Source organism: Uloborus diversus, chromosome 3 (assembly GCF_026930045.1).
Source record: "Uloborus diversus isolate 005 chromosome 3, Udiv.v.3.1, whole genome shotgun sequence".
NCBI lineage: Eukaryota > Metazoa > Arthropoda > Arachnida > Araneae > Uloboridae > Uloborus > Uloborus diversus.
In genome coordinates, this window is record NC_072733.1 from 3520770 (window position 1) to 3542171 (window position 21402).

Below are 21402 nucleotides of genomic sequence, written 5' to 3' on the forward strand. Positions count from 1 at the left end.
GCCATGGGCGATAAGGTCACTTTCAAAAATTCATAAAACATTTTACGGGAAAAAATACCGGATGTGGTGTCTATCCACTGGTCAAGCATTATATGGGGTTCAAATGAGCCAATTTTTAGATTTTTAAAAAATGGATTTTTTGAGTAAAATCACTTCAAAAATCGCTAATTTTTGAAAATTTTCAAAATTTCAAATTTTATTTACGAGGCTGTATGCACTCAAGGATTCTAATAAAATATGTTATGAAACTATCATATAAGGGCTTTAGACTGCCATCTCCGTTTAGTAAAAAAAACCTTTTTTTTCATGGAGAAAAAAAACATAAAATTGGTAAAAATGCAGTTTTTTGGCGGCAAAAATGAATTTTTTTCTTTATCTGAAAACCTAACTAAACTTTCAAAAACGATGTCTAGAGGATATATGGATCCTTATTTATTTTTAGAAAAAAGAATTATTCGAATAGGTTAAATACTTTTGAAATAGTGTCCATTTCAAATGGAGTGTTTTGCCGGTTTTATCCAAAATGGCGGATTTTGTGCAGAATTTTAATAGGCTGTAACTGAAGAAAAAAAAATTTTCTTGCAAAATCCTTTTGGGATATTTCATATGTACCTTAGTTTTAACTACTTATTTTTTTCAAAAAAAATCGGTGATGGTCATATGACACTTTTCATACCTGCCTGCCTGATTTGAAATGGAATGACTCAGTTATAGATGAGAGGTTGGATATTATTGGAGTTACTGAGACATGGGCTACCAAAAGTGATGATGATTTATTATTTATTGCTGGGTATAATTTGTTTAGACAAGATAGAGTAGGTAAAAGAGGTGGTGGGGTTTTATTTTATGTCAGAGACACTTTAACTTGCAATGAATTGGTAATTAAGGATAAACCTAATGAGATTGATATGATTTGGCTGGAGTTGATGAGCAATAAGGGAAATAAACTACGTTTAGGGAACATTTATAGGCCACCCAACTTAAGCCAGGGTCAAGATGAACAGATCTTTAGTATTATTAGTGACATTTCAAGCAAGGGGTCAGTCATTATAATGGGAACTTTTTAATTTTCCGGGAATTGATTGGAATAATATTTACCATAGTAATAGCAAAGAAGAGGAATTTTTGAAAGTAATTGGTGACTGTTTTTTAGATCAAATTGTAACTCAGGGTACTCGACAGGACGTGATTTTGGATCTGGTTTTCTGTGATATGGAAGGTTCTGTTCAGGGGTTATGTGTAGGGTAGCACATTGGAGACAGTGACCACAACAGTATTAGGTTTGGGATTAAATTTGATATGCGCAAAGTAGAGAATTTTAGGTTTGTGCCCAATTTCAGAAATACTGATTTTGTGGCACTTAGACAGAGTTTGAAAGCAGTTTTTTCTTCTGGATTGGACAATAGCGATGTGAATCTTCAGTGGGCAGAGTTTAAGGAAAAGCTAGCGAAAACGGTTGGGGATCATGTTCCTTTTAGGAGAAAGGGTGTCAACACTAAAATTTGGCCAATGTGGTTCTCCAGGGAAACTAAAGACGCTCTAAATTACAAGCAAGCTGCTTTTCGTAGGTTTAGAGAAACTGGTCACAGTGCAGATAGGCTCCAATATTGTAAGGCAAGGCGTAAATTTAAGTATTTGGTACGGATTCAGAAAAGAGAGTTGGAGCAAAGACTGGCAGATAACATAAACAGGAATCCCAAGAGGTTTTTTGCATACGCTAATTCGGGGAAAGTTCGAAATAGTCATATTGGGCCACTGGTTGATGAGCACGGAATTTTAATTCAGGACGATAGTGATATTGCTAATGTTCTTAATAACTTTTTTTCGAGTGTTTTTAACGATAACTGTATCTCAACAGTCGACACCAACAAGACACAAGCTATAGTACAGCTAGAGGACTTCGTATTTTCCAGGGATGACGTTTTACTTCATTTGAAAAAAATAAAAGAGACTAAGGCTCCGGGACTTGATAATATTTATCCAAAAATTTTAGTTGAATGTGCGGAGGAATTAGCAGATGTAATCGTAAATATTTTCAATGCTTCTTATAACTCGGGGACAGTGCCAGAGGACTGGAAGCTGGCTAACATTACACCGCTCTTCAAGAAAGGGTCTAAAGGGAGTGTGGGAAATTATAGACCTGTGAGTCTAACTTCGGTGGTTTGCAAAATTTTTGAAACATTGATAAAAATTAAGATAGTAAATTTTCTAGAGACTAATAATCTATTGACTAGTTTTCAGTACGGTTTCAGGAAAGGCAAATCTTGTGCAACTAATTTATTACATTTCTATGACAAAGTTACCATGGCTTTGGACAATAAGAAGCCTGTAGATGTTGTTTACATTGATTTTCAAAAAGCTTTCGATAAGGTACCCCATGTTGCTCTACTTAGCAAATTAGCTGATATAGGAATAGGAGGGAAAACTTTCATTTGGGTAAAAAACTGGCTGACCGGAAGGAAACAAAGGGTAATTGTAAGGGGAAATTACTCTAATTGGAGTGAGGTTTTAAGCGGGGTTCCTCAAGGATCAGTGTTAGGGCCTGTTTTGTTCATTGTTTTTATGAACGATATTCACAAAAATATTTCTGGGAACATGAATTGTTTTGCTGATGATGTCAAAGTTATGGGGACTGTAGATAATGAAGAACAAGCAAAACAGCTGCAAGAGGATCTAGATCATATTACGGAGTGGGCTGATACATGGGGTATGGCTGTTAATGTTGGGAAATGTCCAGTGCTACATTTAGGGCATGGAAATAAGTGTACAAATTATTATTTGCAAGGTTCAGTCATTAGTTAGGCAGACAAAGTTACTTATCTGGGGGTCTTAATAAGTCAGGATTTAAAGTTTAGCCAACAGTGCAGCATTGCTAGTAACAAGGCCAATAAGATGCTTGGGTTTATCAATAGATCTATTTCAAACAAATCTAAAGAAGTTCTTCTGCCCTTATATAGAAGTTTAGTAAGACCTCATTTGGAGTATGCTGTTCAGTTTTGGTCTCCTTATCTTAAGAAAGACATTAATGTATTGGAAAGGGTTCAAAGGCGAGCTACAAGGCTAATAAATGGACTTTCTCACTTAGACTATGATTCCAGGCTTAGAAGGTTAAAAATGTACAGTCTTAAGCAAAGAAGAGACCGAGGGGACATGATTCAGTTGTTTAAATTTATTAAAACGAAAGATGTTACGGGGCTAAAGTTTAGCACTGAAAACAGGACAAGGGGTCATTGTTTTAAGCTATTTAAATCTCAGACTAACATGGATATTAGGAAAAATTATTATTTTAGCAGGGTAGTGGAACCTTGGAACAGTTTACCGGGAGAGGTGGTAATGAGCAAGGGAGTAGATAGTTTTAAGAGGGCCATTGATCTTCACTGGCGATTGTAAATTGACTAGGACCAGTCTAGCTGGGCCCAGAGCCTGTTGCTGGTCGTCGCTTTTGTATTTGTATTTGAGACATGCGTTTGAAAAAAAATTAAGGGGCTGCCAAACTCGTACCTGACCCCTCCTAACAGGTTTTTGACTTCGCATCGAGCCTGGGGGGTCGTCAGAGTATGACAGTATAAAAAAGGGAATTTTTATGACATGGCCCAGTAATGTATGTTTGTGTCGAGGGACCCATCACATTCTAAGACGGCCCTAGTCTTTCTCCCGTGAACATCGCTAGATCAGTTTCAAATAACAGGGCAATTAAGTTACTTGTTATTATTACAGAAAATGACATACTAGCCAAACAGTGTTATGATTATGAAAATATTCAATCAAGTTTCGGGCATTATAAAAATGCTTAAAAATGAATAATTACAATTGCAATTTTCCCCAAAAATAAGGTTTAGCTAATACTGTATCAATTTGTTCACCATTAAAGTGTAGAAGTGCTCCTATCTGTTAAATGTAGTTTAAATAAAACATATTTAGTTGTTAAGAATAATTTCCTCCTATTTAAGTGCTCCTATTTCCTCCAATCGTTAGATAAAATTTATATCTATAACAGCTATGGGGCCGCTACATCTCCAAATGCCAGGGCCGATTTTTTCAACCAATCCGCCACTTTTAACTTCTTAAGCCAGTTATTGAAAATTAAATTTGATTTTTTTTTTTTTTTTTTGAAAAAATTCCGAAGAAATGTCACTCATAAGCATGAAATCAAAAGATATGTACAATACTGATGTATAAGCAATATTAGATACTGTCGACTCCAGAAACTTCACAAATTATAAGTAAAACTTATAATTTAGAGTTGTTGGTGCATAAAGCTTTGTTATTTTAATTTTATTATTTTTTTAATGAGAAAATTGTTTATGATGAATAAATGAAGCATCATTCATAAGCATGGAATCAAAACACATGTAGGGGAATGTGGGGCAAATTGAAATGATTAAAATGACTGAGTTTTTTCAAAATGAACAAATCAGAAATTTGTTTCAAAAATTACAATACATAAAGAAAGAACGCTGTATTTTATAACAAAACTTGCGTTGAAACAGTATTTTTTATTTTTCGCAGTGAATTTGAGTCTTGAAAAAAAAGTGGAAAATTTTCACTTTTTTTTCCATGGGGGCAAAGTGAAAAATAAGATATTTTTCTAATGAAATATTTTCTCTTTTATTATAAAACATATTTTTGATCACAAGAATCAGTAAATAAAAGGTTGAATGAATAACTTAAGATAATGAGACAAAAAACAAAAAATTAAATGAATAAATCAATTGATATATGAAGAAAAAAATGAGAGAGTAAAAGAAAGAATGAATAAGAAAATAAGTGAATGAATGGATAAATATGTGAATTAATAAATGAAGGAATATAAGTTAATTAATTAATAAAAGGAAATGTAAGTGATTTAGATTAAGTTACTGAGTGAGTAAATTAGAGACATACCGAGTAGCACTTTGGCCGAGTACCGAGTACTCGGCCTTTCACTACTCGGCCGAGTTACCAAGTACCAATTATGTTTTAAGAAGAACCACCGAAACACATGTGAGGAATTTTGAACTTATTGGAATAGTAGTATAGACCTCCTTGTCTATATAATAGTTTTTAAAACTAAATTTCTACTGAACTTTAATTACGCATTATATAAACAATTTTGTTTGTGTCAAAAATTTTTACAAAAAAAATATTTTTAAAATTAAAAATAAATAAATAAAAGGTATGATTAATCAAGTTGGAATTAAAACAAAGTACAGTAAAATCCCTCTAATGCGGACACTAACAGGACAAATTTTTTGTCCGCAATAGAGAGGTGTCAGCAGGACAGGGGTTAAATAATGTTATTTGCGTTGGAACTGGGGAATTAAAAAATGTCCGCACAAACGGGGTGTCCGTTAGGAGGGGTTTCACTGTATACCAATCAATTATAGTTCTAGTCTGCCAAACATAAATAATTTTTAAAAGCAGATAAAACAAATATGCAAGAACACTGCAGACCACATGTTTCTGCCCCCCCCCCCCCCCCCCCGTTACAAGGAACATCTTTTTCAATGCATAACATGTGAGCTAAAGAATGTAAAGACATTCGACAAAAAAAATCCGACTTTTGTCGGATGCCTTTAAATCCAGGAGCTCCCATTTTGTGCATTGAAAAAGGAATTCCTTGTGACGCCAAAACACGTGTCTGCAGTGTTCCTGCACTGTGCTTTTAACGTTGTTTTATTTCCTTTTATTTTTAAAGCAAAGGTATTTTTATATTTTTTATAGCTAATTTTTGTTTGTAGCAAAAATCCATTTTTAATATAAAAATTCCATATTTTCTATACTTAACTTTTTTGCATAATTTTTAATAAATAAGTTTCACTAACTTTGGAGACATTAAAATAAAGATTTATTCCATTGAAGCATTACAAACTTCATTATTCTTAAAATTTAAATTTGACTTATAAATTTTAATTGTAAATGATTGCAGAATATAATGCTTGCTCTTTTTTTATAAATTTTAGTATCTGTCTTGGACAATATTCAATTTTTTGCAACTACTCGGTATTGGCCGAGTATCTGATCAGAATTTGGCCGAGTACCGAGTACTCGGCGAGTAGGCCGAGTACCAAGTAGTTACCGAGTACTCGGTACGTCTCTAGAGTAAATGAAACAAACTATTTCACTTTGCCCTGTATGTACTTGACTAATTGCACAATTTATTTAAAATACAAATAAGCTCAATATTAACTAAATTTTTGCTGCATTGAATATTAGGAGGTTTCAATTAATAATAATGAGAAATTTATAATTTTATAGTAACAAAAATAATTTTTGACTTTCTACAAAATATTACAGTATGAGTACCAATTTTTTTAAATTGCCTGAAGTACCAAATGCTTTAATCTTTGCCGGTATTTTTTTTCCTGACTGGAATAGCCTACATATGGTACTATATAGTTAAAATAATACCAGATAGGTGGAGCTAAAAGAAGAGTAAATATTTCACCATTTCACTTTGCCCCATGTTCTCCTACTTGTAAAGTTTTACAGCTGTTAGTACATAAAGCTTGGTTATTTTAATTTTATTATTTTTTTAAGCAACATCCTTAGTTATATGCCTTATCCCAGAGCTCAGTTCCATTTCCTCTAAAATGTTTCTTTAAATGAAAGTTTTATGAATTTTAAATTGTAAGTTTCCTTTTTTAAATACTAATATATATATTTAAGAAAATACTTTTAAAAATTCCTAACCAAAAGCATGTAAGTAATTTTGTTTAAAAAAAAAAAACATTTTTTTTTAGAAAAAAAATAGTAAGAAGAAATATAATATGTGTCCACTGTAATAAGAAGTTTGAGTTTGTTGTTTCAAAGACTTTAGTCTTATTACTTATTGATCAGCCCTTGTAAAAAGGCTATAGGAAATTAAAAGACCAATTTTAATGATATTAATAGTTTAAACGCAAGAACTAGCAAAAAGTATAATCCCGAAATTGAAAGCATTTTCTTCAATCATTCATAAAAAGAAAAACATTTCTCTCAAGTATGAAAATTTTCTTTGAACTTCTTGAATTTCAACAAGCTGTTTTTTTTTTCTTTTTAACATAAATAATAACGATTCTAATAAAAGTTTTAAAATAGTTATAACCTCAAAAAATGCTGAATTTCACAATGTGGAATTTGGGGTCACTGTAATTTCATTTTTAAGTACGCCAATTTGCATAGCTCAGCTCTTTCAGTCAGTTTTACATGAATTCTTATATAATTGATGGAACTCAAGTTGGGAATGAATGAAAATAACTCATGAATATAGTTCCATTGTTAGAAATTATGCCTTAGTGTAAAATGCATCCATTAACTCATGAACTACTGATCCCCTTAGGCTATGGCCTTACAACTAACAACAATGTAAAACAGAGAGCAGGGGATAAGAAAAAAAAGGTACTACTTATAAAAAATTTATTGCTTTGTTAGGCATACACCTACTTTATGTAAACTTTTGTTCAAATAGGCAGCATTCAGTGCCAGCACAAAAAAATAAAATTAATACAAATGAAGCATGGATTAAAATCATTTTCTTTAAAATAGTTCAGGGTCAGCTTTTTCGAAAAAATATATTAATACCATAATTAAAAAGAAAGAAGCTTCAAATCAAAAATTAGAAGCAAAATTTAATAATTAAACCTGAAATAAAATCGGCAAATTAAAAAGTATTAAAATATTAATAGGTCCATCATTCTGATGAATCGCATATTTAATCAGATTAATTCAAAAATATTGCAGTTTTGTATTGTTTGAATCAACAAATTAAGGATATGTTACATAAGGAAATAAAGGGAAAAAATTAAAATACAGTGTCTCCCAAAAGTGTTCGTACACTTTGAAATTTTTTAGTAAAACCAAAATAACTCAAAACTGAATTCGAATATGAAGTCCAATATTTCTTCACATCATTTCTATGTCATTCTAAATATAACCCATTGGTTTTTTTCAAAATATTGACGGATCTTCTTTTTGAAATGGGTCAGAAAACGAAGAGACAGAGAAATAACACGCCACAAAAGTCATCGTACCACTCAAATATTTTCGAAAAAATTCATCATTAAAATTATCATATGCCGTTTTATTAATATTTTTGCATTGTGTTGACAATTATAAGTCATTTGGCTTTAATTTTTTGTTTATTTATTCCTTAATATATTGCTTATTGCTGTAAAATGGCTGGTATTCGTAAAAAACCGCAAACGCCATTCAAAATTTGAATTTTTCTCCCACAGTAGTGGTAAATTGGTTTGAAATGTCTCTAAATTAGTTAATTTATTCGTTTGTATAGTAAAGTGCTTGATAAAATGCTTTAAAGAAAGGAATCGGACCGAAAACAAGGTAAGAAAAGGTCAACCGGCAAAGTTGACAAAACGTGATCGTAGATTTAAAGTTAAAAAATTAATGAAAAATACACATTCGAGTACTGTAAAAGTTTCTGTGGAGTTAAATGAAACATTTTACATTTAATTTTCACCTGAAATTGTTCGCCAAGTTCTTTGATTAGCTGGATTAACTGGGACCTCTTCCCGCAGAAATTTTCTTGGTCGTGCGAAAAACAGAAAGCTTACGCTTTTCGTCCCAAAATCAATGATAAATAAGCTAAAACACTTTAGAATCATGTCTTACTTACAGATAAAAATTAATTCAACATTTTTGGTTAAATTGTTGTGTAACTGTAAGTAGAAGAAAAAATTAGGAACTTAACATTAAGAACTTAGTTGGATCAGTTAATCAGGACGGTGAAGGTGTTTTAGTGTGAGGGTGCATATCAGCATCAGGACTTGGTTGTTAGTAATTTTTTGATGAAATAATGAATCATGCTGTTCCTGTAAATATTTTAAAAACCAATTTTAAGCTTTTAGCTAAAAATTAGGTTATTGGAAACAACTTTGTTTTTTATCAAGATAACGATAAGAAGCACACGGTTTTCAACGTTTGCGTCTAATACCTCGAAAATTGTCCTAAAGTTTAGAAAATACCCCTCAATCTCCAGATTGTAACTTAATGTAACGTATTTAGAGATATCTGGAGGCTAGATTCCGAAAATAAGGCTTTAAAACGAAAATAGAGCTAGAAATAGTAATACTCGAAATGTGGTAGAACACTTACTCAGAAATTTCGCTAAAAAATGCAAGAAAAAGAATGAAATCTATTCCCAGACGTTTAAAAGGTGTTATGAATACTGTATGATATTCTACTAACTAATAACTTAATCAAAAGTTAGATTATTCAATAATATATAGACATTTTATAAAGTGTACGAAGACTTTTGTGAGATAAAATTTCCGGCACTTTTAGGTTTTTGATTTTTAAAAAATTAAGTTTTAATATTTTTTAAAAACTTTTCATGCAGTTTTGTTTAAAATTGATCATAGATCTTATAATTAAATACCTATTCCGAAATATTAATTCTAACCAATGATTTGGGGCCTATTTCGTTGAAAGTCGTAGGTGTACGAAGACTTTTGGGAGCCACTGTATATTGTTCACACACACACACACACACGATAAAAAAAAATGTATTGGTATTTTCACTTCGCAAAAGGATGTTTCGTAATCCAAAACCCAGTTAAACTTTCTTATGGGCGGGGCGTGAGGTGGAAACTTGGAATTCTTAAATGAAAAATTATCAAAACGCACAAAAACAGAAAGGAAAACAACAGAGAAAACATTAAAAAAAAAAAAAAAACACACACACACACACACATAATCACAACACATAAACACAGTAAAAAATATTGTTTAAAAAATTTTCAAAACGAATACCTGAGAAAACAATGCCTTCCATGACAAGCAATTTTTATCAAAAACAACTCATAATTTAGAGCAAACTTATTTTTTAATCAAGCACCTCCACTTTATTTAAAAACTTACTCCCATGTTTCTGTTCGTTTACGTTTTCCATACTTCTTAATAGTTTACGGCTATCCTCTCCATCATGTTTACTACCACATATCACCATGACGACGGCTGACCACAAACACGCCAACGAACAAAACCCAGTCAAGCAAACAACAATGCTGAGTCACTCAAACAAGGGGCTGTAAATAAATTGCAATATTCTCCCAGAGGTGTACTGTTATTACACATCAAAACCAAAGTCGTCGAAAAGTCTGCATTGTTTTCAATGCATCGTCAAACCACATGGAAAAGTTCGACATACGGATTCAGTTGAAGATGATTTACAATCGTTAAATGGCGCTATTTGTCCATAAGCGAGGTTAACATAAAAGAACGTTACCACAATCTCGCCAAACGCATCGCCAAAACGAAATTAGCAACAGAACATTCTCAACAGAAACTTCCGATCTAAACAAACCGCGCGAGAATTGAACTTCTCAAACGATACAAAAAAATTAATGCACGTGAAAATGAATATTTAATCATCGATCCATGACAGCGAGAGCGAACAATGAACAGCTCGCTAAATGGCAGCACTGAATGCTTGATTGTCCGATTCTCATTACCGTAACAGCTTTTGAATCGTTTCTAATAGAGAACAGAGGGCGTGTGCTTCTTGAGAAGACTGCGCTTGCATCACGTAAGGAAGGATATAAATACGCGGAAATTCACCTTGCGTAGCTAATAAATTGCGCCAGCTGCGTATACTTAACAGCGTTTCCTTTCAAGCTAGGACAGTATAGAGTAAGAAGAATATCTTAAATTTTAGACCTATTAAGTGAAAGAATATAATCAAATGAACAATTGCAATCGATTCAAAACTTGAATTTAAGGATAAAATTGCATATATATATATATATATATATATATATATATATATATATATATAAATCGTCGTCTCAGAGCAACAGTAAGACATCTTAAAGAAAAAAAATGAGTTTATGGTCTTGTTAATACCAAATGTGACTTTATTTAGTGGAGTGTTCGAAAAAATTTTTATATATTCAAATCTTTTGCGTGCAAATCATAACTTAGTGTTGCAGAAGTTCCAAAATTCATCTTAGTTTAGGGCAACACTAGGTTAAATTAGATATCCTTCTGTTTCACTAAATATGAGCACTAAAATATTAAATTTGCTAATGTTGCTCTAACATATTACCGCACATTAATTTCTTTTTTTCATGATTTTTTTTTTTTTCAGCAAGCATGTGATAATTTTATTTTCAACTATAAAATGCTTTTAAAAGCTGTCCGAAGTTTTTCAGGTATTGTTACTCTGTTAGGCATCATAGTAGTTAATGCCGATCTGCAACAGAAAAAATTCTATTTGATCGAAGTATGTACTGTCACAATTTAAAGCTAAGTAGATTTAAAATTTATCTATCTACAACTTCTGTTGCATTCTAAAAATAGGAGTGAAAAAAATGCGCAATATTCACCATTATCAAAAGGTGAATATTTAGTTCCCAATTATAGCATTATTATAGTTTTCTATACTGCCGTGGGAAGGTGAAGAGCAGTATCCTTTTTTTTTTTTTTTGCATATTTATCATCTATTGTACTTCAGCTTTATTTTACAAGCTTGCTGATTTGGTTTCCACTAAAAATCTCAAAACCTCATTTTTGCAGATGCTCTGCTTTACCTTGCCACAGCAGTATAAAAATCTATACATTTTCTATAAGAAAGTTCTTTGGAAAAGTTTTCTATAGAACTCTATAGAAGATTTTATGGAAGAAATTCTTTGGGAAAGTTTTCAACAGAATTAATTCTATTCACAATTTTATAGAAATGTATACTTTTAGTGATAGAAAAAAAGAAATATTTTATTTTATATAGGAATTTTCATTTATTTTTTTGTGTGTCTGTTTAGTGAATATTTTATTTAAAATGATATTGTTTAGTAAAAAATATGCGGAACACTTTTTCTGGTTATTTTTATATGCATAATCTATCCTATTAAAATATGTAGGCATCTGTCTTTGTGTCTGCCTGTGTGTCTGTATGTTTGTCAGTCTGTCTCTTTGTAACCTCTACTTCTAGAGTTATAACTGTAAAGGTGAACAAATAGCCGAAATGTGTGCTCAATGTAGCACTCATTAGCTGCAGTTTTGTTTTTTCGCAGGCGATTGAAAAAATGATTTCATTTTTCTTTTTCATTCTTTTTCGCAAATTCTGGATTTATGAATGTTTTAAAACGAATTTTAATTCTTTAGGATTTATATCTGGAAATGCATTTTACAGACGATCCAAAAAAGGGCGCTATCTTGACGGGGTTTTTTTTAATGTCAGTTTCGCTTTCATTCTTCATTTTCCCTTATCATTCTTTTTCTCTTTTTTTTTCCGTGATTCAATGTTTTTTCTGTAGTAGGCAGACGACAATTTGGTTTTAACTTTATTGAAGACTTTTACGATGATCGTAGCTCTTGATCCAATTTTCATAAGGAGTTTTAGCTCTATTTATGACGGTTTTACGGAACTGCTAATCGGGGTTTTGGGGATATATAATCTGCAATCGAATGACGATTTGGGAGGAGGGGGACATTGCTTAAAATTTGATGATTTTTACTTCCTTTTACAAAAAAGGATTGCAAAAATGGCGGCAAATTCAAATCTTGCGTTAATTTTGGGACACCCTTTATATGAAATACACAAGCAATGAATAGCAATGAGAAAAAGAAAATTAAAAGTAGCAATTATTAGAATAAAGTTGAAAGGTTGAATTCGGAGCTCATCAGCCGTGGAAGATTCGATAAATATGGTCAAAAGACCAAAAGATATTAAATTACTTACAAAATAGAGTGTTTAAGCTCTAATATATGCATTACATTGGGCCAAACGCACCATATGCTAAACTATATGCAATAAACAAGAGCTTAAACCTAAAATTAAAAGTAGGGGTTTTTTACCTCGGCTAAATTAAGAAACAGGTCCCTATAATTTGTCTTCCTCAGGACAGTACCTACTGCATGCATACTAAGTTAATGTAGGACAGTCAGGAGGAATGAGTCAGTGGCAAAAATGGAACGGCTGCATTTACATGCAAAAAAAAAAAGTAATATTGTTACATGTCATTGTTTTAAAAGTGATCATTTTTAAAAAACTATGTTATTAATATGCAATGTATATATGGGCAGAAGACGAGGGGCGTTCACCACGCAGACTGTGCCACTGACATTTTCAGGGGGTTGCTTTTTTAGGGGGGTGGGCGCTTTATAGCATTCTATGGGTGCACCATCACTCTTATGGTGGGGGGGGGGGGATTCTCGTATATATGAAATGGAATAATCATGTAATAGAGTTCAATGTTTTAATAAATAAAATATATATTGCATTTTGTGCACACTGTAAAAATAAAATCAGTAACCTATTTTGAATATGTATTTAATAGTCGACCCGTGCGGAACTCCGCACTGTGCTTCGAATCGTTTCATAAGACATTTCGCTCTTTAAAATTTTCAAAGAAAGAACATTATGAAGAGGAACCGAAAAAAAATAAGCGCAGAAGAGAACGCATGTAATTTAAAGACATCAGTAACAAACCTCGTTAAATACAACGTTGTGATAATTTGATCATCGCTCACCTTTTGGTCGTATATATTTTCAATGCAAACATAAATATCATTAAAAGTGGCTGAGTAGTGACTCGTGAAAAAGCAATAATTGTGCATGTGAAAAAACAGGTTGTGGCAAGTACAGTCCTGCCCATGTGAGCATCTGACGGGAAAAGAAAGAAACATTAAAGAGATATTTATTGGCACGGATTCGAATTGGCGCCAGTCTGATTAACAACCCTGCACCCCAACAAACCTAGTATGTGCGCCTTCCTTTTTGAAAGCTATTCATTGAAGGAATGCGTAGTAAAAAACAGCAAAAAAGCTTTTTACCAAAAAAATAATAATAATAATAATAAGATCATGCTTCCATGTTTTGTCATTAACCAGCATGATACGATTTAAAATTATTCGTAACGCATGGAATTTGAATAAAGAATGACGAAGATCTCACGAAGCGATTAAAACAAACATTCTAGAGAAGTAATAAATTAGATTGAAAATAAGTGTTTTTATCTTTGAATATTGAACTATTTCACATAGAAGGTTGCTTTAACCGTTACGGCTTAAATGCCCGCACATGTTTCTCTTTTAATCGAACACTTAAAATTCAAAACCAAAACCAGTTGAATTGAGTCCGTTTTTTAAGTGTAATTTTTCGAACGTAGACAAAATGTTTTTTTTTTCAGCAGAAAGCAGAGGAGTAGAAAATGATTTCTTGCTAATGAAGTTGATAATAATTTTAATGTTTTATATCGTATTCGCGCGAATAAAAAATTAAAGGTTTACTGGGTGAAACTCGTAGTTTTAATTTGGCGTAGTATTTTTTCATTTGTACAAAAGGTCGAACATTGCTATTAGAAACATCTACGTTTCAGCATACAATGAAAATGTTTTTCTGCGCAAAAAAGATTTCCTTTAGGTAATTCTAATACTTTTTTATGCTTACATTATGCTGAGTGATCTGGATGTAGTCAAAGCTTAAAGAAAGGGAAAAACACCTTTCGATTAACAGTCAACTTATCCGAATGATAACTGCAGCCTGCATAAAGGAGTCAAAACACCAAGTAGCATTCCCACTGCATTTATTTTATTACGTGTGCATGTTATGTGTACATGTAATGCGTAATACTAATATAAATTTGATATTATGTCGGACAGCCCAAGCTTGCCCGAAGTTCAGATAGTTTATAGCCGAACGCTCTATCGAAAAAAACTTATCAGTTTAACCGAACAACTAAGTCCGGTGCTTTTAAGCTTTATTAAAATATGAACACACACAGGCTTTTTTTTTTTTTTTTTTTGCCGAAAGCGACGTAAAAAATTGAAAAACTGCATTAGAACTTTACTGAAAAAAAAAATCATAAGAACTGCAGGCATCAAGGTTTTGAAACAGCAAGGGGTGTTTTCGAAAACTTGATTTTACGACCGTAAGTCTATTTTTCGTCATTAGCCAGCCTGATAAGTTTTAAAATGAGAGGGAAATAATATATAAGATAAGATATTGAAGAAAAATGGTTTTATTTTTGAAAATTTTTACAATTTGTTACCGCAGGCTGCTTGAACCGTTATGACTTAGATGGCAGCACGTGTTCATCATTTAACAGCACGGTTAAAATACAAAATAAATTAAACTATGCTCTTTTTTAAGCGTAGCTTTTCGAATGTAGTAAAAATGTGATAAGCAATTTTTTTTTTTTTTTTTTTTTTTGCAAAAAGAAGAAAAAATATATATTTTACCCTTCAAATTGAGGTAGTAATTTTTTTATTTGTACAAAGAGTCAAAAACTCATTAGAAGAATATATATTTCAATATACGATTTATTATTTTTTTCTGAACAAAAAACAATTCTATTGTAGTCTGAAATCTTAAACCTGTTACTTATATTTTCGCTTACATTATGCTTTAATTTTCTTACCAGAGCCAAATCTTAAAAAGAAAAACGTACAATTCCGAAGTAATTTAGCACAAAGTCACTTCAAGTTTTCATATCAGCAAGGAGCGTTTCCTTCTTACTTATTCTATTCGTTCATAGTTGTTATTCACTTAATTAAGGGTTCATGTAATACGCGATATTTCTCTAATTTTTTGTTGCAGATTGTCTGGACGTGGGCCCGAACACGCATTCTCCTGGTTACGAAGAGAACGCTCTGCCGATCAAGCTATTCAGCTCTGTCGGTCATAGAGCAAATTAAAGTTATAAGTTTAACCGAAAACCTCATTCTGGTTCTTTAAAACAGGTTTTTCGGCTGAAAAAAACAATTTTTAGACCGTGGGTCTATTTTTCGTCAGTAGCCAGCCCCATAAGCTTTAAAATCAGGTGTAAATCAAAGAAATCGATCAAGAATTGAGGAAAATCTGGCGTAGAAACCAAAAACAGGCTACAGAAATAATATATAAGGATATTTGTGATGAGCTGGAAAAGGGCAAGAACAGAAGAATCAACCAGAATGGTTCCAGCAGGGGGACTTGGTGTCATATTTAAATTCATCAATTTCTCTGTTGGTACTTTTCGGTACACTTTGTTCGTCAGAGAAATTGACTTGAGGTGAACGAATTCCGGAACGCGAAGGGTAGGTAAGTCCTGTCAAATTTTATCTGAAGATAAAAGCTATCAAGTTTGATACAAGATATGTTTTTAAGTTCTGCATTAAAAATACAATATGTTGATAGTTTTGTCTTGAAAATATTGAGAGAAAAACTGAAGTTTAAGATTGTTTAACAAACAATCCCCACTTTTCAGAAGGTACCCCTCCCCTCCAATTCCCCAACGATTTTGTGATTAGGAATGAAACTACTAGATTATTTCATAATTTTTCAAAAATTTATAACTGTGCATATGTTATGCTGTTAACCATGCTATTTGTCATTAGAAATTCAAAAAAAAAAAAAAAATCCACGAATGATTCTAAAATTGCTTGTATTATTGCTCTTAGATATGAAAGACTTGAAACTGATATGGTATGCAATACTATAATAAAGAATTATATTTTAGAAAAAATCACGGAAAAAGGATTCCGAAATTCTCGGAAACGTTTTTGAAAATTGTTTGGAGAATTCCGAAATACTCGGAAACGTTTTCGAAACTTTCATGAACCACAGCTGCACAGAATACTCAGAAACATTTCTGGAAATTACGGAAAGAGGCTTCCGAAATACTCAGAAACGTTTCTGAAAATTACAGAAAGAGGATTCGAAATACTCAGACACGTTTCTGGACTACAGAAAGAAGATTCCGAAATACTCAGAAACGTTTCTGAAAATTACAGAAAGAGGATTCCGAAATACTCAGACACGTTTCTGGACATTACAGAAAGAGGATTCCGAAATACTCAGAAACGTTTCTGAAACTTTCATGAACCACAGCTGCACGATATACACAGAAACGTTTCCGGATTTTTTTTACAGTGTATGTATGTGCGTATGTGTGTATGTATGTCACATAACTCAAGAACGGAATGTCCTAGAAAGTTGAAATTTGGTACATAGACTCCTAGTGGGGTCTAGTTGTGCACCTTCCTTTTTGGTTGCTTCAGAGGGGGTGTTTTGCCCCTTTTGGGGGGGAAATCATTGTTAATTTCGATGTAAACTCACGTAGTGTTATAATTTGGCGGACACTTGACGATATATCGCCAGTCTTTTGGTCGCTAAGTTTTGTCGCCAACTTGGCGAGAAATTTGGCGATTTTTTTTTTTTTTAAATCTAGTTTCAATTTGGCCACTGTTAGTGATATTTAGAGAGTAAACTACACTGTAAAAAAAATCCGGAAACGTTTCTGAGTATATCCTGCAGCTGTGGTTCATGAAAGTTTCAAAAACGTTTCTGAGTACTTCGAAATCCTCTTTCTGTAATGTCCAGAAACGTGTCTGAGTATTTCGGAATCCTCTTTCTGTAATTTTCAGAAACGTTTCTGAGTATATCGTGCAGCTGTGGTTCATGAAAGTTTCAGAAACGTTTCTGAGTATTTCGGAATCCTCTTTCTGTAATGTCTAGAAACGTGTCTGAGTATTTCGGAATCCTCTTTCTGTAATTTTCAGAAACATTTCTGAGTATTTCGGACTCCTCTTTCCGTAATTTCCAGAAATGTTTCTGAGTATTCTGTGCAGCTGTGGTTCATGAAAGTTTCGAAAACGTTTCCGAGTATTTCGGAATTCTCCAAACAATTTTCAAAAACGTTTCCGAGAATTTCGGAATCCTTTTTCCGTGATTTTTTCTAAAATATAATTCTTTATTATAGTATTGCTTACCATATCAGTTTCAATTCTTTCATATCTAAGTGCAATAATACAAGCAATTTTAGAATCATTCGTGGATTTTTTTTTTTTTTTTTGAATTTCTAGTGACAAACAGCATGGTTAACAGCATAACATATGCACAATTATAAATTTTTGAAAAACTATGAAATAATCTAGTAGTTTCATTCCTAATCATAAAATCGTCGGGGAATTGGAGGGCGGGGGGTACCTTCTGAAAAGTGGGGATTGTTTGTTAAACAATCTTAAACTTCAATTTTTCTCTCAATATTTTCAAGACAAAACTATCAACATATAGTATTTTTAATGCAGAACTTAAAAACATATCTTGTATCAAACTTGATAGCTTTTATCTTCAGATAAAATTTGACAGGACTTACCTACCCTTCGCGTTCCGGAATTCGTTCACCTCAAGTCAATTTCTCTGACGAACAAAGTGTACCGAAAAGTACCAACAGAGAAATTGATGAATTTAAATATGACACCAAGTTCCCCTGCTGGAACCATTCGGGTTGATTCTTCTGTTCTTGCCCTTTTCCAGCTCATCACAAATATAAATACTTATTCAAAATAGGTTACTGATTTTATTTTTACAGTGTGCACAAAATGCAATATATATTTTATTTATTAAAACATTGAACTCTATTACATGATTATTCCATTTCATATATACGAGAATCCCCCCCCCCCACACCATAAGAGTGATGGTGCGCCCATAAAATGCTGTAAAGCGCCACCCCCAAGAAAAAGCAACCCCCTGAAAATGTCAATGGCACAGTGTGCGTGGTGAACGCCCCTCGTCTTCTCCCCATATGTACATTGCATATTAATAACATAGTTTTTTAAAAATGATCCACTTTTAAAACAATGACGTGAAATAATATTACTTTTTATTTTGGCATGTAAATGCAGCTGTTCCATTTTTGCCACTGACTCATTCCTCCTGACTGTCCTACATTAAACTAGTATGCATGCAGTAGGTACTGTCCTGAGGAAGACAAATTATAGGGACTTGTTTCTTAATTTAGCCGAGGTAAAAAAACCCTACTTTTAATTTTAGGTTTAAGCTCTTGTTTATTGCTTATAGTTTAGCATATGGTGCGTTTGGCTCAATGTAACGCATATATTAGAGCTTAAACACTCTCTATTTAGTAAGTAGTTTAATATCTTTTGACCATATTTATCGAATCTTCCACGGCTGATGAGCTCCGAATTCAACCTTTCAACTTTATTCTAATAATTGCTACTTTTAATTTTCTTTTTCTCATTGCTTTTCATTGCTTGTGTTTTTCATATATATACAAAAATATATTATTGGGAAATAATTCTTGTTTGTTATATTTGCAGCTTCTTTCCCTTAAGGGCAGGTACATTGCAACTAAAATAAATCGTACTAATGAAGCTCTGCTGAGATAAACAATATTTCATGTATAATATAAATCATAAATCAAAGTATCATATAAATTATAAGTCAAATACTTTAATATGGTGTAAAAATACAAAATTATTTATTTTATTAAGTCTTTTTTTTTTTTTTTTTTTTTTTTGCTTTGCTTTTGGTAAAATTGAGGCTTGTAAAACGAAAAAAATGAAGACACTTTTAAATACATATATGAATCTATTTGTTAAAGAAATTAATACACATTTAACTAATTTAAAGCGTTTCTCTAATGCAAATATTTAAAGAGATATCGTCATTTAGATAATACTGAAGCACTATGTTCCTAATTACAAGAGATAGTTTTTTTTTTTTTTTTTACTTCATACAATCTAGCTACACTGTTTACAAGAGAATGAAAACATGCAATCTTAAAGACGAACTATCAAACCTGACAATTTGCATATTATAACATTTAATTCATAATGCTCGATACATAAATGTTCAGCCAAATATTAACTGAGATTGACACATAAAAACAAAGTACACAATAACACTTATTTAAAGTTTTTTATAATCTTCAATTCATAAATTTTCAGAATAAAACTAGACACACTTGCACTTTAAATATGTGTTCTATGTAATGTAAAATATTTTCAAATTGCAATAGTTCGCAACGAAAAAATGATACTGAGAAAAATAGTTTTTTTTAACGAGATTTATATGAACTAAATCACTTTAAAGTAATAGAGTTGCAAAGCGACTTACCTATTCGTCGGTGGTGGTCTTTTGCAGACTTTGGTCACCAAAAAGGTGATTTTTATGACAGAATAAAATTCTGCCTACAAAAATTACCCATTTGGTAGAAAGAAGAAAAGTATCCAAGAAAAAAGTAAATTACCTACACAAGTTATGCAACGCAACGAATTTACATGGCGTCCTCTCGGCAGGTTTTTGGTTTTTGATTTCAGTTTGTATTCCTTCCGCGAGCATGCGTCGAGAAGTTGCACTTCGTACTTAAAAATAAGCGACATAGCTTCAAATTCAATCTCATGACGATACATTAGCAGGAAAATATAAGACTTCAAAATTATCTTCAGTGAATTCATGCGAGGAACAAAACTTCTACTAATCCCCTTGATGAGTTGCACATGAGTCAGCACTTGTTTTCATTGCTTGCTTTCACGAGTTTCAGTTTGGATTTGCTGCTGGACTATAAAATTGCCGTACGAGCTGCGCATGCGTCGACTCTTACTTTCTTGTTAAACGGGAAAGGTTTTTGATAATAGCAGAAAACTGCTGAGGGCGTACGAATCTGTGTCATGGGTGCAAGACCTTCCGTCTCAGGACGGATTTTCGTCTTGGACAAAATTTCCGAGACGGAGGTCGGGACGGAAAGAAATTCTATTACTTTCCTTCAGTTTTTACTAAAAAAAGAAAAATTGAGTGTTCGAAAAATATGCTTTTAATTGCAGGATCTTTCCATAACCACGAATTTACATGGACATTCTCTTGATTTTCCGCCATGAGCTTGTTTTGTTTACAACGTGCTTTTGGAGGTGTGTGTCCTTTCGTTTTTTTTTTTTTTCTCATTTGCCAGTTCATTAATCGCCCGTACCCTTCCCCCACCTTTCATTCTTTTCTGGTTTGTTCGCGCTATTTTGGGGAGACTTTTCGATCAAAACTGGTTTATGTTGCAAAAGTGAAAATCTTATGTCAAATGCGATTTTATTGCTGCAATAAAAAGATTTAAGATTGGCAGAAAAACTAATGGCTTGGAGCCCCAATTGCTTTTACTCCTAACATCATCCAACATTGCCTAAAATTGCGTTTTTGGAACTTCAATTTCGAAATATTGCCGAAGGAGAGTTCTTGAACTCCGTCCCTTCGATAATGCATTCAAAAAGCGTGTAAATGTTATGAAAGAGGGAGTACAATTTCGTTTTTAAAGCTTCAATTTCGGGGAGAGCCAGCGCCCCCTCCCTCTTTCTGTAATATTTTTGAAGATCACCCAGTATTGTGATTTTGGTACCCTGAACCTCCCCTTTCCCTGAACTTTACCAAAATGGCCTATCATTGCGCTTTTTAGACTTCAATTTAAAAAAATTGAAGTTTTTGAATTCGGGGAGAGCCCCCAGACCCCCAATTATTGGTGTTTTTTCTAACTACGATATCAAACCTCTCAAATATTACAATTAAAACTACTAGGTCCATATTGTTAGAAAAGTCAAAAGTGAAAAATTCAAAGTAAACACAGATTCCAAAACTGCCATACTCAAAATCTACAACATTTATGATCGTAAATTTTTCCTTAAGCACCCATGTGTGTATGGGGGGGGGGGCTCAAAATATTT

The 21402-nt window shown here is 32.6% G+C and overlaps 1 protein-coding gene across 4 annotated transcripts in view; it reads right to left on the reverse strand.

The window, feature by feature from the left end:
• The window catches only part of LOC129218146 (protein PALS2-like), a 188473-nt gene that overhangs the window by 73887 nt on the left and 93184 nt on the right, over positions 1-21402 (reverse strand). For 2 of the 4 annotated variants that reach the window (XM_054852359.1, XM_054852360.1), the window contains exon 1: positions 9838-9970. The exons of 1 other annotated variant lie outside the window; for it this stretch is intronic. In XM_054852359.1, the coding sequence (XP_054708334.1) occupies positions 9838-9925 (88 nt within the window). In that variant the 5' untranslated portion in view covers positions 9926-9970. Of the gene's footprint in view, positions 1-9729; positions 9971-21402 lie in introns of those variants that run through there. One more of the 4 variants, XM_054852362.1, reaches the window with a different exon arrangement.